Source organism: Gigantopelta aegis, chromosome 14, assembly GCF_016097555.1.
Source record: "Gigantopelta aegis isolate Gae_Host chromosome 14, Gae_host_genome, whole genome shotgun sequence".
NCBI classification, from domain to species: domain Eukaryota; kingdom Metazoa; phylum Mollusca; class Gastropoda; order Neomphalida; family Peltospiridae; genus Gigantopelta; species Gigantopelta aegis.
This window is the reverse complement of record NC_054712.1, coordinates 47,568,315-47,584,724: the sequence shown is the minus strand read 5'-3', so window position 1 is coordinate 47,584,724 and position 16,410 is coordinate 47,568,315. Positions and strand designations below refer to the sequence as shown.

Here is a 16,410-nt window from a genome sequence, read left to right as displayed (position 1 = left end):
GAGAGACGGACACACACACACACACACACACACACACAGACAGAAGGAGTTGGAAGACAGAATACAGCAGAGACTGCAGACTGCGGAACAAGAGAGAGACGTACAAGTCAGGAAGGTATACACACACAGAGACACACATGTATTGACAGATAGACGGACACACACACACACACACACAGACAGAAGGAGTTGGAAGACAGAATACAGCAGAGACTGCAGAATGAGAGAGAGACATACAAGTCAGGAAAGTATACACACACAGACACACATGTACTGAGAGACAGAGAGACGGACACACACACACACACACAGACAGAAGGAGTTGGAAGACAGAATACGGCAGAGACTGCAGACTGCGGAATGAGAGAGAGACGTACAAGTTAGGAAGGTATGCACATACAGACACACATGTACTGAGAGACGGAGAGATGGGCACACACAGAAACAGGTAGACACAGACATGTAGACAGATGTACTGACAGGCAGACACACAATATAGATCCATGCATACATAACTTAACACACACACACATACGGACACACAAACACACACAGATATACTAGCAGACAGGCAGACACAAAAATATACAAATATAGATCCATCCATACATAACACACACAAACACACACACACAGATGTACTAACAAACACACACACACACAGATGTACTAACAGACACACAAATATACAAATATAGATCCATCCATACATAACACACACACACACACACACATGTACTAACAGACACACAAATATACAAATATAGATCTATCCATACATAACACACACAGACACACACACACACACACATAGATGTACTAACAAACACACACACATACACAGATGTACTAACGGACACACAAATATACAAATATAGATCCATCCATACATAACACACACAAACACACACAGATATACTAGCAGACAGGCAGACACACAAATATACAAATATAGATCCATCCATACATAACACACACAAACACACACACACAGATGTACTAACAGACACACAAATATACAAATATAGATCCATCCATACATAACACACACACACACACACACACACACTGATATACTAACAAACACACACACAGATGTACTAACAGACACAAATATAGATCCATCCATACATAACACACACAAACACACACACACAGATGTACTAACAAACACACAAATATACAAATATAGATCCATCCATACATAACACACACAAACACACACACACACAGATGTACTAACAGACACACACACACACACACACACACAGATGTACTAACAGACACACAAATATACAAATATAGATCCATCCATACATAACACACACAAACACACACACACAGATGTACTAACAAACACACACACACAGATGTACTAACAGACACACAAATATACAAATATAGATCCATCCATACATAACACACACAAACACACACACACAGATGTACTAACAAACATACACACTCAGATATACTAACAGACACATAAATATACAAATATAGATCCATCCATACATAACACATACAAACACACACACACACAGATGTACTAACAGACACACACACCGATGTACTAACAGACACACACACACACACACACAGATGTACTCGCAGACATACAGATACACAAATATACAACTATAGATCCATCCATACACACACACACACACACACACACACAGATGTACTAACAGACCGACACAGATGTACTAACAGACAGACGAGCAGACACATAAATATACAAATATAGATCCATCCATACATAACTCGACACACACACACACACACACACACACAGATGTACTAACAAACACACACACACACACACACACACACACACACAGAGATGTACTAACAGACACACACACACAGATGTACTAACAGACAGAGAGACAGGCAGACACACAAATATACAAATATAGATCCATGTATATATAACTCAACACACACACACAAAGACACACAGATGTACTAGCAGACAGACTAACAGATATACAAATATAGATCCATCCATACATAACTCAACACACACACACAGATGTACTAACAGACACACACACACAGATGTACTAACAGACACACAGATACACAAAGGTACTAACGGACCCACAGATACTCAAATATACAAATATAGATCCATGCATACATACCTCAACACACACATACACACGTATGTACTAACAGACCGAGAGACAGGTAGACACACAGATATAGAAATACACAAATATAGATCCATGCATACATAACTCAATACACACATACACACACATGCACATACGTACATTGATACCAAATCAGCAGCTAATCTTTTGTACAAAATGCTAACTTTGTAACTCACAAGAATATGAGTTAAATACCATGACACTTTTGGGTGGTTGATATTGCTGTGAAACTGGTTATCACAAAGCACATTGTGTGTTTTGAGGAAAGTGGGCCTTGGAGTTTCAACGGCGGTGACAGAACTGGTGTTAATTTTTGTGTTAAGCTCCATTTCACTCAAATTATATGAACCAGACCTCAACATTTTGGATGATAGTTCCATCTGTGTATATCCATCACAATGCCTGATCTTGTTTTTAATCTTCAATAAAATGCTTTTAGTATTTAACTTAATGTTAAGTTTTCGCATTTAGTTCTATAACTCACAAACTATAAATCCTACATCAATGAAACTTGGTTTATAGTTACTTACATCTATGAATGTTCACCTCGGTGCATGTTTGAAAAAAGTTAATATCTGCTAATATCTATATATTTTTTAACTTTTTCGTGTTTCTGCTGGAATGACATGGTGGACAGTTTTTTGGTGATGTTAAAGGGACATTCCTGAGTTTGCTGCATTGTAAGATGTTTCCGACTAATAACATATTTCTACGATTAAACTTACATATATTAAATATATTTTTTGTTTAAAATATCACTGTCTGTACATTCAGTGTGTTTCTGGTCGTCTTAATATTTGCAAGGAGCCCAAACTGGATTCTGTTCTCAAATAATATTTGAGAAAATAAAACGAAATTTAACCTAGTAAAAATATTAGAACGATCAGAAACACGTTTAATATACAGCCACTAATGTTTTATGCAGAAAAATATATTTGATATGTAATTACAATCGTTAAAAAGTCTCTGTTAGTCGATAACATCTTAAAAGTTGCAGCAAACTCAGGAATGTCCCTTTAAGCTAAAAATAATTAAATTTCCATTACATTCATTACAACATAACGTCATTCCATTGGCCCAGACATAGCAATGGGACTTTGTTCATTTCTCGATGAACATAAAAATTACGTAGTCAGGGAATATCATACCTGATGACGTCATATTATAAGGGTAATTTGTCTTACTGAGCGTTAATGTTTTACCCCCCCCAAAAAAAAAAAATCAAAATAAAATATGAACTATAAAATATAAAATGTTATCATTAGTAGGTATGTTTTATAGTTAATGATAAGTATTGTCTGTTATTTCTTTTACATTCATCTGGGTATGGAAAAAAAAAATCATCTGCAAACGTATGTCGTCGTCGTCTTTTCGTTCGCTTGTTGACTACATGTCGAGGCCAGCAGTGACTATGAACGATACTGTTCTCTGTAGATCACTTCTTGTGCCATACAGCTTCTTCTGGAGAGTTGTTGTAGTTGTCCAGGTAGTCTCCCTCAGCTGTTGTAGGTTTATGCAGTCTTGGATGACATGTTCGGTCGTCTGTTCTGCTTCTCCACAGGAGCACATGGAAGAAGGTACCAGACGGAATCTCTTATGCATATGCTGGTTCAGCCTGTTGTGTCCAGTCCTCAGTCGGAAAATGATTACCTGTTCCTGACTGGACAGCAGGTGCAAATTATGTGAGAAGGGCTTTGCTGATTCATACAGTTTGTGGATGATGTTTTTTGGGTTCATACCCCGATGTATGTAGAGGAAATAATAGACAATCCTTAAGTGGCATGCAGTGCAGCATCATGTCTTCAACATAATTAAACTGACCTACACTGAGTGCCGTCATTCCGTGTGGGGTTAAAATGCTTTGAAATGGATATAACTACATGTCAGGGCACTTCCATTACTGTTTGTAGATGGAGAGATCTCTATTTGATTACACATAATATTTTGCTGTAAATGTATCACATTTCTTGTTGAAGATGATGTCACAGCAGCTGGCGACTGCATCACAGAAGAACATCGACATGTGGGCTCACAGAGAGGTGGATCACAGACACCACTTGGAGGACTGTCAGAGAGAGGCCGGACACACCCAGGTATACACACACACACAGACACACATACACACACCACACACCACACACACACACACACACAGACACACACATACATACATGAACACACACCACACACACACACAGACACATACATACACACAGACACATACACACAGACACACAGGTATACACACACACACAACACACAGGTACACACACCACACACACACACATGTATACATGCATACACACACACACACCACACAGCACACACAGATACCACACACACACACACCACACAGACACATACACACACCCACACCACACAGAGACACACACCACACATACAACACACACAGACAGTTCTCCATCTTGTATAAAATGATTTTCTCTGGAGCACCACTCAAAAACCATTTCTTGATAACTTGAGGCAGGGGATGTTGACAACTTCATTTTGTTTTTGTTTTTAATTTCTGTTTATCTTTCAGCTTGCAAAGATCCATGAACAAAATCGGACACTGGAAAGTGAAGTTCAGAAGCTGATGACAAAATGTCAGGATGAGAGGGTAAATAAACCTACAGTGTCTGAGTTAAATGTTCTGTATTTTCTTGAAATATATAGAAATAATTTATTGAAATGAGTGTTTTACCTGTAAATCTTTTATTATCCACACGGTTCAACATAACCCGCTTAATAAAAACACATGTAATAATAACAAGTATTCATGTGACCAATCAATGATGTAATTTTGGAAAGTGATGTCATAACATGGTGTAGCTTTCCCACTCTGAGATGACATACCTTACCGAAATGTCAGAAATGATGTCATTTTATCGTCTCTTAGATACGGTTGAAATGTTTTGATATTATTTATTGATTACAATGATAAGATGGATAAACACGTGTCAGGATTCATGCATTACCCCCACTTTGATATACCAGTTGGAACGAAAAATAGCACAATGGGCCTTCCCACATTGACCGCACATCGAGTGAACGCTGTACCACTTGTCTACGTCCCACCCCCAATTTTACAAATGTTTTTTTATTTTAACTACTTGCAGGAGAGTGAGACAGCCACAGGTTACCGCGATCTACAGGACGCAAGGACGGATCGACTGAACAACAGCGTACGACATCTCGACCAGATCGAGGACGAGATTAACGCAGACCTAGCACACGTCCGTCACATCCATGATGACGTCATCGACGCTGTACAGAGTGAGTTAGCAACAGGCTGAGCGTGATTCAGTATATAAGAAGAAGAATTCCACACAATTAAGGGTTTCGCCTGCCATAAAGTTATTCCGTGTTGCTCACAGTTGCATCCATAGATCTTTTCCTCAGAGCATTTGTTTAAAAAAAAAAGCATAACGTTTAAGGGTGTATACTACCAAATCAAATCCCATAGACAACAATAGTAACATATGTGGCTAAAACTCCTACCTGCAACGTATCAACTGACATAAACGCCACGGATATAAATACTACCACCTCTCACACTTAAAGTGAATCAGAAAAAATTGGGGTTCAAGCTGCTCATTTCTGAGATAACGGGTAGCATCTATGACTACCCTAGTTCCGCACAAAATTAGAGTACTTTTTTTTACAGGTACCCCATACATGTTTCAAGCACAAGGCTACTTAACACATTGGTACTAGATGAAATAAAATTGCATATTCTTTTTACCCAGATGAAACTATTATTTTTTACAACCAACACACTCACATTTATAACCAATCACAGGACTTGTGGTGTTCACTTCTCTATCAAAAGTTAGGTGCACCTCGAACTTTGACCCAGCCGGAAGTTATTTGGTTTAGTACTACCTTAAATATGTTTATGTGTCACAATTTTGTTCTCTTTTGGTATGTTCCATGTGCAGTTTCTTGAAATTTTTTATCTATATATATATATATATATATATATATATATATTGAACAAAAAAAAGAAACTTCCGATTTGTACATATAGTATTTGTTGTGTTAAAGAATTAATTGTGTAATGAAATTATATAGGTAGTATTAGTCGTGAGCTGTATTATCAGGATTCATGAATTTTATCGATTATTTTTGCACTGTTAATCGTCGACAACGTGAAATTCAATTTGCACGTGCATGCATGGTTCGACATGTCCCGTGTAGTATTCGGTCAATTTGTTTTACTCGTCTTACTGACATTGTTGTCAAGTGAACGAAAACGCTTCAAAATTTGTAAAAATATTAACGTTTTTTACATTGTAGCATTTTTAGTATGCCAAGAATACCCAATAATTTACGCGAACGGGCGATTGGCATGCTTGATGCTGGCATGTCGACAGAAGACGTTGCAAGGCATGTTGGGAGTTCTAGTCGAGCGATACGAAATCTTCATGTAAGATTTCGAACGACAGGAAGCACCAACGACTTGCCACGTCGTGGACGTCCGCGTGTTACAACGCGTGGTCAAGACCGCTATATCATGAACACGCATTTGCGCAATCGATTCCAAACTGCCACTATTACTGCTGCTAACACTCCTGGGCTTCATAATAACCGAATCAGTGGGCAAAGTGTTCGTAATCGTCTGCGGGAGAACGGTTTACATGCACGGCGTCCTTACGTCGGATGCGTTTTAACGCAATGTCATTGTCTAAATCGTCTTAATTGGGCACGTGTACACACTCATTGGATATGGCGACGCTGGAATACCGTTCTTTTTTGGATGAATCCAGATTTTCTTTACAACGTGGTGATAGCAGTGTGCGCGTCTACCGTAGGAGAAATAAACGCTATGCTGACTGTTGTGTTCTTGAACGAGATCGTTTCGGGGGTGGGGGTTCTGTCATGGTCTGGGCAGCCATTGCCCATGGTTATCGTCCACCACTAGTCGTCATTGATGGCAATTTAAATGCTCAACGTTACCGCGATGACATTCTCGCTCATCACGTCATTCCTCTGTTCCATAACAACGCCAACATCTCGATTTTACAGCATGATAATGCCACCTCTCATACAGCTAGAGACACTGTAAATTTTCTTAGGACAAATAACATTGATTTCACTGATGACTGACCCGCTAAAAGTCCTGATCTCAACCCCATCGAGCATGTCTGGAATAGTCTAGACAGATGATTGAGGCGTCGTCCCAACCCACCCGCTAACGTCAATGAACTTCGTCAAGCGCTCATTCAGAAATGGAACAATATTCCACAGGCAGAAATCAACACTTTAGTCAATTCTATGCGCCTGCGATGCACTGCAATGGTCAATTCAAGAGATGGTCATACCCGTTATTAAGTGGGTGTTTTTATTTTTAACCCCTACCACACTTGGTCAAAATTTCTCCCAGTTTCTGTTAACCTATGGCCATGATTTTTGCACCAAACGATGCATCATGGAACACTCTTTAAACGCATATATAACAATTATTCCCCTGGTTTGTTTTCATCAAGTTATGTTCAAGCAAAGTTAGCGGAAGTTTCTTATTTTGTTCAGTATATATATATATATATATATATATATATATATATAGTTGTTTCAACAATCCAGCTAGTTACAGAAAAAAAGTCCTACAGCCAGAAAATAATTTGAGGGTACGTAATAAAAACAAAACAAGACCATAAGGCCCCATCTAGGTGGTTATGACATGGCCCCATCTAGGTGGTTATGACATTCTCCGTAACAAAACCCTGACGTGGTCCCATCATCCGTGTACAGCATTCTCCATAACAAAACCCTGACGTGGTCCCATCATCCGTGTACAGCATTCTCCATAACTAAACCCTGACGTGGTCCCATCATCCGTGTACAGCATTCTCCATAACTAAACCCTGACGTGGTCCCATCATCCGTGTACAGCATTCTCCATATCAAAACCCTGACGTGGTCCCATCATCCGTGTACAGCATTCTCCATAACTAAACCCTGACGTGGTCCCATCATCCGTGTACAGCATTCTCCATAACTAAACCCTGACGTGGTCCCATCATCCGTGTACAGCATTCTCCATATCAAAACCCTGACGTGGTCCCATCATCCGTGTACAGCATTCTCCATAACAAAACCCTGACGTGGTCCCATCATCCGTGTACAGCATTCTCCATAACAAAACCCTGACGTGGTCCCATCATCTGTGTACAGCATTCTCCATAACAAAACACTGACATGGTCCCATCATCTGTGGTCCCATCATCTGTGTACAGCATTATCCGTAACAAAACCCTGACGTGGTCCCATCATCCGTGTACAGCATTCTCCATAACAAAACCCTGACGTGGTCCCATCATCCGTGTACAGCATTCTCCATAACAAAACTCTGACATGGTCCCATCATCTGTGTACAGCAAAGAAACCCTGACGTGGTCCCATCATCCGTGTACAGCATTCTCCATAACAAAACCCAGACGTGGTCCCATCATCCGTGTACAGCATTCTCCATAACAAAACCCAGACGTGGTCCCATCATCCGTGTACAGCATTCTCCATAACAAAACCCAGACGTGGTCCCATCATCCGTGTACAGCATTCTCCATAACAAAACCCAGACGTGGTCCCATCATCCGTGTACAGCATTCTCCATAACAAAACCCTGACGTGGTCCCATCATCCGTGTACAGCATTCTCCATATCAAAACACTGACGTGGTCCCATCATCCGTGTACAGCATTCTCCATAACAAAACCCTGACGTGGTCCCATCATCCGTGTACAGCATTCTCCATAACAAAACCCTGACGTGGTCCCATCATCCGTGTACAGCATTCTCCATAACAAAACCCAGACGTGGTCCCATCATCCGTGTACAGCATTCTCCATAACAAAACCCTGACGTGGTCCCATCATCCGTGTACAGCATTCTCCATAACAAAACCCTGACGTGGTCCCATCATCCGTGTACAGCATTCTCCATAACAAAACCCTGACGTGGTCCCATCATCCGTGTACAGCATTCTCCATATCAAAACACTGACGTGGTCCCATCATCCGTGTACAGCATTCTCCATAACAAAACCCAGACGTGGTCCCATCATCCGTGTACAGCATTCTCCATAACAAAACACTGACGTGGTCCCATCATCCGTGTACAGCATTCTCCATAACAAAACACTGACGTGGTCCCATCATCCGTGTACAGCATTCTCCATAACAAAACACTGACGTGGTCCCATCATCCGTGTACAGCATTCTCCATAACAAAACCCAGACGTGGTCCCATCATCCGTGTACAGCATTCTCCATAACAAAACCCAGACGTGGTCCCATCATCCGTGTACAGCATTCTCCATATCAAAACCCTGACGTGGTCCCATCATCCGTGTACAGCATTCTCCATAACAAAACCCAGACGTGGTCCCATCATCCGTGTACAGCATTCTCCATAACTAAACCCTGACGTGGTCCCATCATCCGTGTACAGCATTCTCCATAACTAAACCCTGACGTGGTCCCATCATCCGTGTACAGCATTCTCCATAACAAAACCCTGACGTGGTCCCATCATCCGTGTACAGCATTCTCCATAACAAAACCCTGACGTGGTCCCATCATCCGTGTACAGCATTCTCCATAACAAAACCCTGACGTGGTCCCATCATCCGTGTACAGCATTCTCCATAACAAAACCCTGACGTGGTCCCATCATCCGTGTACAGCATTCTCCATAACAAAACCCTGACGTGGTCCCATCATCCGTGTACAGCATTCTCCATAACAAAACCCTGACGTGGTCCCATCATCCGTGTACAGCATTCTCCATAACAAAACCCAGACGTGGTCCCATCATCCGTGTACAGCATTCTCCATAACAAAACCCAGACGTGGTCCCATCATCCGTGTACAGCATTCTCCATAACAAAACCCAGACGTGGTCCCATCATCCGTGTACAGCATTCTCCATAACTAAACCCTGACGTGGTCCCATCATGCGTGTACAGCATTCTCCATAACAAAACACTGACGTGGTCCCATCATCCGTGTACAGCATTCTCCATAACAAAACACTGACGTGGTCCCATCATCCGTGTACAGCATTCTCCATAACAAAACCCAGACGTGGTCCCACCATCCGTGTACAGCATTCTCCATAACTAAACCCTGACGTGGTCCCACCATCCGTGTACAGCATTCTCCATAACTAAACCCTGACGTGGTCCCATCATCCGTGTACAGCATTCTCCATAACAAAACCCTGACGTGGTCCCATCATCCGTGTACAGCATTCTCCATAACAAAACCCTGACGTGGTCCCATCATCCGTGTACAGCATTCTCCATATCAAAACCCTGACGTGGTCCCATCATCCGTGTACAGCATTCTCCATAACAAAACCCAGACGTGGTCCCATCATCCGTGTACAGCATTCTCCATAACAAAACACTGACGTGGTCCCATCATCCGTGTACAGCATTCTCCATAACAAAACCCAGACGTGGTCCCATCATCCGTGTACAGCATTCTCCATAACAAAACACTGACGTGGTCCCATCATCCGTGTACAGCATTCTCCATAACAAAACACTGACGTGGTCCCATCATCCGTGTACAGCATTCTCCATAACAAAACCCTGACGTGGTCCCATCATCCGTGTACAGCATTCTCCATATCAAAACCCTGACGTGGTCCCATCATCCGTGTACAGCATTCTCCATATCAAAACCCTGACGTGGTCCCATCATCCGTGTACAGCATTCTCCATAACAAAACCCAGACGTGGTCCCATCATCCGTGTACAGCATTCTCCATAACAAAACCCAGACGTGGTCCCATCATCCGTGTACAGCATTCTCCATATCAAAACCCTGACGTGGTCCCATCATCCGTGTACAGCATTCTCCATAACAAAACACTGACGTGGTCCCATCATCCGTGTACAGCATTCTCCATAACTAAACCCTGACGTGGTCCCATCATCCGTGTACAGCATTCTCCATAACAAAACCCTGACGTGGTCCCATCATCCGTGTACAGCATTCTCCATAACAAAACCCTGACGTGGTCCCATCATCCGTGTACAGCATTCTCCATATCAAAACACTGACGTGGTCCCATCATCCGTGTACAGCATTCTCCATAACAAAACCCAGACGTGGTCCCATCATCCGTGTACAGCATTCTCCATAACAAAACACTGACGTGGTCCCATCATCCGTGTACAGCATTCTCCATAACAAAACACTGACGTGGTCCCATCATCCGTGTACAGCATTCTCCATAACAAAACACTGACGTGGTCCCATCATCCGTGTACAGACATTCTCCATAACAAAACCCAGACGTGGTCCCATCATCCGTGTACAGCATTCTCCATAACAAAACACTGACGTGGTCCCATCATCCGTGTACAGCATTCTCCATAACAAAACCCAGACGTGGTCCCATCATCCGTGTACAGCATTCTCCATAACAAAACACTGACGTGGTCCCATCATCCGTGTACAGCATTCTCCATAACAAAACCCTGACGTGGTCCCATCATCCGTGTACAGCATTCTCCATATCAAAACCCTGACGTGGTCCCATCATCCGTGTACAGCATTCTCCATAACAAAACCCAGACGTGGTCCCATCATCCGTGTACAGCATTCTCCATAACAAAACCCAGACGTGGTCCCATCATCCGTGTACAGCATTCTCCATAACAAAACACTGACGTGGTCCCATCATCCGTGTACAGCATTCTCCATAACAAAACCCTGACGTGGTCCCATCATCCGTGTACAGCATTCTCCATATCAAAACACTGACGTGGTCCCATCATCCGTGTACAGCATTCTCCATAACAAAACCCAGACGTGGTCCCATTATCCGTGTACAGCATTCTCCATAACAAAACACTGACATGGTCCCATCATCCGTGTACAGCATTCTCCATAACAAAACACTGACTGACCTCAACTGGCTGTCCAGAACAGTACTGAGCATTAAATTAACATTCAAGTCAGGTTTGGTGTGTAGAGCACATAAAGTATTAAATCCTTGCCCTTTAAGTTGTCTTAATCCAGACTTATTCATGCTACTAGATGAGTCATATTATAGTATGATGTTATCCATATGTATGTTTGTCTGTACATCCATCCATAAACCTTTTTAGTTTCTGGGGCATATCTTGCTTACACATGTATAGCTCTGCCACTCGCCAGATTCGCCATTTGCGAATTTTGAAAACAATTGGAGAATTTTATTTTAATTTGGCGAAACAATTTTATGCAATAATTGACATTGTGGTTGAAAATTACTAGGTTTTCAAAAAAAATTTTACGTTCATTAAATAATTTGCTGAAATGTTCTGCTCAACCAGAGCTATCCCTGCTTATCAGTTCATGTAGGATCATCAAACCTTGCATGCAAGTACAGCTTGGAATGGTATGGTGTTGCATAGCATAACTAGGTCACCACGACCTTATGGGCGTATCATGTACCTCACCAATACTCTTGTTTTTCTTTCTTTCTTTTTTGGTTTTTATCACAAAAATAATTGTATTGGAAACTAAATGTCTGTTGTTTATTTAACTGTGGAGCTGTGTGTTGTGATTTCAGAACATCGGAAGCCATATTGGAACAGCAGCCAGCAGACCGATCTTCCTGACCAACTCCAGACTGAAGACTCTCTGGTGAACACCAAAGGCAAGTTGTTACTTGCTTGGTTGCTCTAGCAGAGAAAGCTACTTACCCTCCCTCATGAATAATATGTTTTCCCATGATGACAATAATGAGATCTCTTTGATCCAGTGTATATTCTTTATCATCCAGTAATGAAATATTAGGCTAAGATTTTTCTTTATTTTTGTGATATTCCAGCAGGTAAAAGTAAAACCAGATGACTGTGCCTTCTCCACCGTGTTCATACTTCTTGTGTTATATGAGTTAAGACCTGGAGAAACCTTCTAGCAGAGATAAGAGGAATGGAAATCCTCTCTGCCTCCAGACATATGTCATATGAGTTTAGACCTGGAGAAATCTTCTAGTAGAGATAAGAGGGAGGGAATTCGTCTCCGCCTCCAGACATATGTCATATGAGTTTAGACCTGGAGAAATCTTCTAGTAGAGATAAGAGGGAGGGAATTCGTCTCCGCCTCCAGACATATGTCATATGAGTTTAGACCTGGAGAAATCTTCTAGTAGAGATAAGAGGGAGGGAATTCGTCTCTGCCTCCAGACATATGTCATATGAGTTTAGACCTGGAGAAATCTTCTAGTAGAGATAAGAGGGAGGGAATTCGTCTCCGCCTCCAGACATATGTCATATGAGTTTAGACCTGGAGAAACCTTCTAGCAGAGATAAGAGGGAGGGAAATCCTCTCTGCCTCCAGACATATGTCATAGGAGTTAAGATCTGGAGAAACCTTCTAGCAGAGATAAGAGGGAGGGAATTCGTCTCTGCCTCCAGACATATGTCATATGAGTTTAGACCTGGAGAAACCTTCTAGCAGAGATAAGAGGGAGGGAATTTGTCTCCGCCTCCAGACATATGTCATAGGAGTTAAGATCTGGAGAAACCTTCTAGCAGAGATAAGAGGGAGGGAATTCGTCTCTGCCTCCAGACATATGTCATATGAGTTTAGACCTGGAGAAACCTTCTAGCAGAGATAAGAGGGAGGGAAATCCTCTCCGCCTCCAGACATATGTCATAGGAGTTAAGATCTGGAGAAACCTTCTAGCAGAGATAAGAGGGAGGGAATTCGTCTCTGCCTCCAGACATATGTCATATGAGTTTAGACCTGGAGAAACCTTCTAGCAGAGATAAGAGGGAGGGAATTCGTCTCTGCCTCCAGACATATGTCATATGAGTTTAGACCTGGAGAAACCTTCTAGCAGAGATAAGAGGGAGGGAATTCGTCTCCGCCTCTAGCCTTTCATCTATAAACCATTTTGTTTCTCATGTGACAGTCGATCATATGTGTATAAGATGGCATTTTACTGGCGGCCAGAAGGATATTACGACAATATTTTATCATTACTCTGAAACATTTTGACTTTGCTCTGAAAATTCTCATTTACCCTAGCCAATTTGGAATGCTATAGGCCGACAAGCCACCCGGTCATATGTAGTTGATTAAAACGATACGTAAGAGTTTCTGTTGAAGTATATGAGCAGCTAGTTATCAATCTTGTCACCATCCCACCACCTCTCACCGCTGGCTTGTACATACGAGGTATATTCAGACTTCTGTATGGGAGAATATGTCCCTCCCCCTCCTTGAACTAGTCTGAGGAGGGTGATGGGGAACGAGAGAGTAGATTCAAAACTGATAACAAAGCTTCATCCATCATTTCTTTACTGTCTCAAACTCTCCTCATGCCCCACCATTTCGCCCCATGAAATATGCCTACATTGATTGTTTCATTTAAAATCTTAAATGATTGAAATTGTTCTTTTAAATTTCAGTATCATTCGAGAGGAGTCGGCAAGCGTTTGAAGAGCAGGAGTTGGCTTTGTTAAATGGTGTCCGACAGTTACGACAGAAAATAGCCATGGAAAACCGAGCCAAAAAACCGCCACCGCCTCTTCAAGCCGATGGTTATTAGATAGTCGAATTTGATGTGTTAAAAACAATTCTGTCCAGACACGGTCAAGTTCACCATAACCTTCTAAACATGCAATGATGATTATAGGGTGGCATTTTGCAAAACAAAACCAGAGAAATAGTGTCCATATCAAAACACAGTACCAAAGATGTATCTGAGTGTTCCCCCCCCTTCCCCCCCCCCCCCCCAAAAAAAAAGAAGCTAATCAATTGTGGGGTTGGGGCAAGGGATTATATGGTGGGTTTTCTTTGGTGATGGTTTTTTTTTTCTTTTTTTTTCAAGATTTTGCCGTCCCCTAAAACATGGCGCCATAGACCTGGGCTTAGTCTGCCTGTGCATAATACATTGTCAGTCATGTGATCATTTGCTACATGTAGAATAAGTCGAGGTATATACGGATTGACATATTTCATTAATTCATAAAATATTCACAGAAAGTTTACATTGAACTGTTCTGTTGTGTTGCTGTTTCAAACAGCCAAGTTGTGTTGTAGCCTGTTGGCATATTAAGTATCTAGCAGCCTGTCACTATCATCCACTACAATTTATAAACCCAAACTTGTATACCACATGGTAAACCAAATTCATTTTAATGGACATTCAATTGCATGCATGTGAATACACACATATCCCAGTACAGACATATACACTCGTACACATAAACACACACACATAGACAGACATATAAACACACACAGACGGACACATAAACACACACACATAGACAGACAGATATACACTCATACATATGGGGACACATACACATACTCGTACACACACACACTTATATACATAGACAGACAGATATACACTCGTACACACGGGGACACATACACATACTCGTACACACACACACACACTTAGATACACAGACAGACAGATATACACTCGTACACACGGGGACACATACACATACTCGTACACACACACACTTAGATACACACATAGACGGGCATATATACACTCATACACATAAACACACGCACATAGACAGACCGATATACACTCATACACACGGGGACACACATACACACTCATACACACACATAGACAGATAGATATACACTCGTACACGCACATAGACAGACCGATATACACTCATACACACGGGGACACACATACACACTCATACACACACATAAACAGTTAGATATACACTCGTACACTGAAACAAATCATCTTACCCTATTGTACATAAATAATGTGGTATTTTTAATGACAGTTGAAGAAATTTGATTTTATTTATTAAAATCTGTCAGAATATCAATGTATTGAAAATGGGTGTACAAAATTCCCTTTTAGATTTATTTATTTTTGTATTAATTGATGTGTATTATACTTCAAAAAGAATATTAAAATAATTTAAAAATCAATTTGTCTTCTTGGTGTATTGTTTAAGCATGTTAAGCATCTATTTCGGTCTGTGGGTCATATTGAGAATATTGAATAAATAGCCGTTCAATACCATTGATTTTAAGATTTGTTTAAAAACCAATCTAAATCAGATGTAATTTGATAATGTAAATTTGTCATATGGATAATATTGAATATTCAATACCATTGATTTTAAGAGTTGTTTCAAAACCAATCTAAATCAGATGTAATTTGATCATGTAATTTGATCATGTAAGTCTGTCATATCGAGAATATTCAATACCATTGATTTTAAGAGTTGTTTCAAAACCAA

The 16,410-nt window shown here is 41.1% G+C and overlaps 1 protein-coding gene across 1 annotated transcript in view; it reads left to right on the top strand.

Moving 5' to 3' along the window:
- The window catches only part of LOC121388777 (TBC1 domain family member 31-like), a 58,924-nt gene extending 44,030 nt beyond the window's left edge, over positions 1–14,894 (top strand). The window contains exons 20-24 of the mRNA XM_041520272.1: positions 4,139–4,255; positions 4,705–4,782; positions 5,282–5,438; positions 12,735–12,821; positions 14,584–14,894. Of these exons, the coding sequence (XP_041376206.1) occupies positions 4,139–4,255; positions 4,705–4,782; positions 5,282–5,438; positions 12,735–12,821; positions 14,584–14,723 (579 nt within the window). The 3' untranslated portion in view covers positions 14,724–14,894. The remainder of the gene's footprint in view (positions 1–4,138; positions 4,256–4,704; positions 4,783–5,281; positions 5,439–12,734; positions 12,822–14,583) is intronic.
- Positions 14,895–16,410: the final 1,516 nt, after the last annotated feature.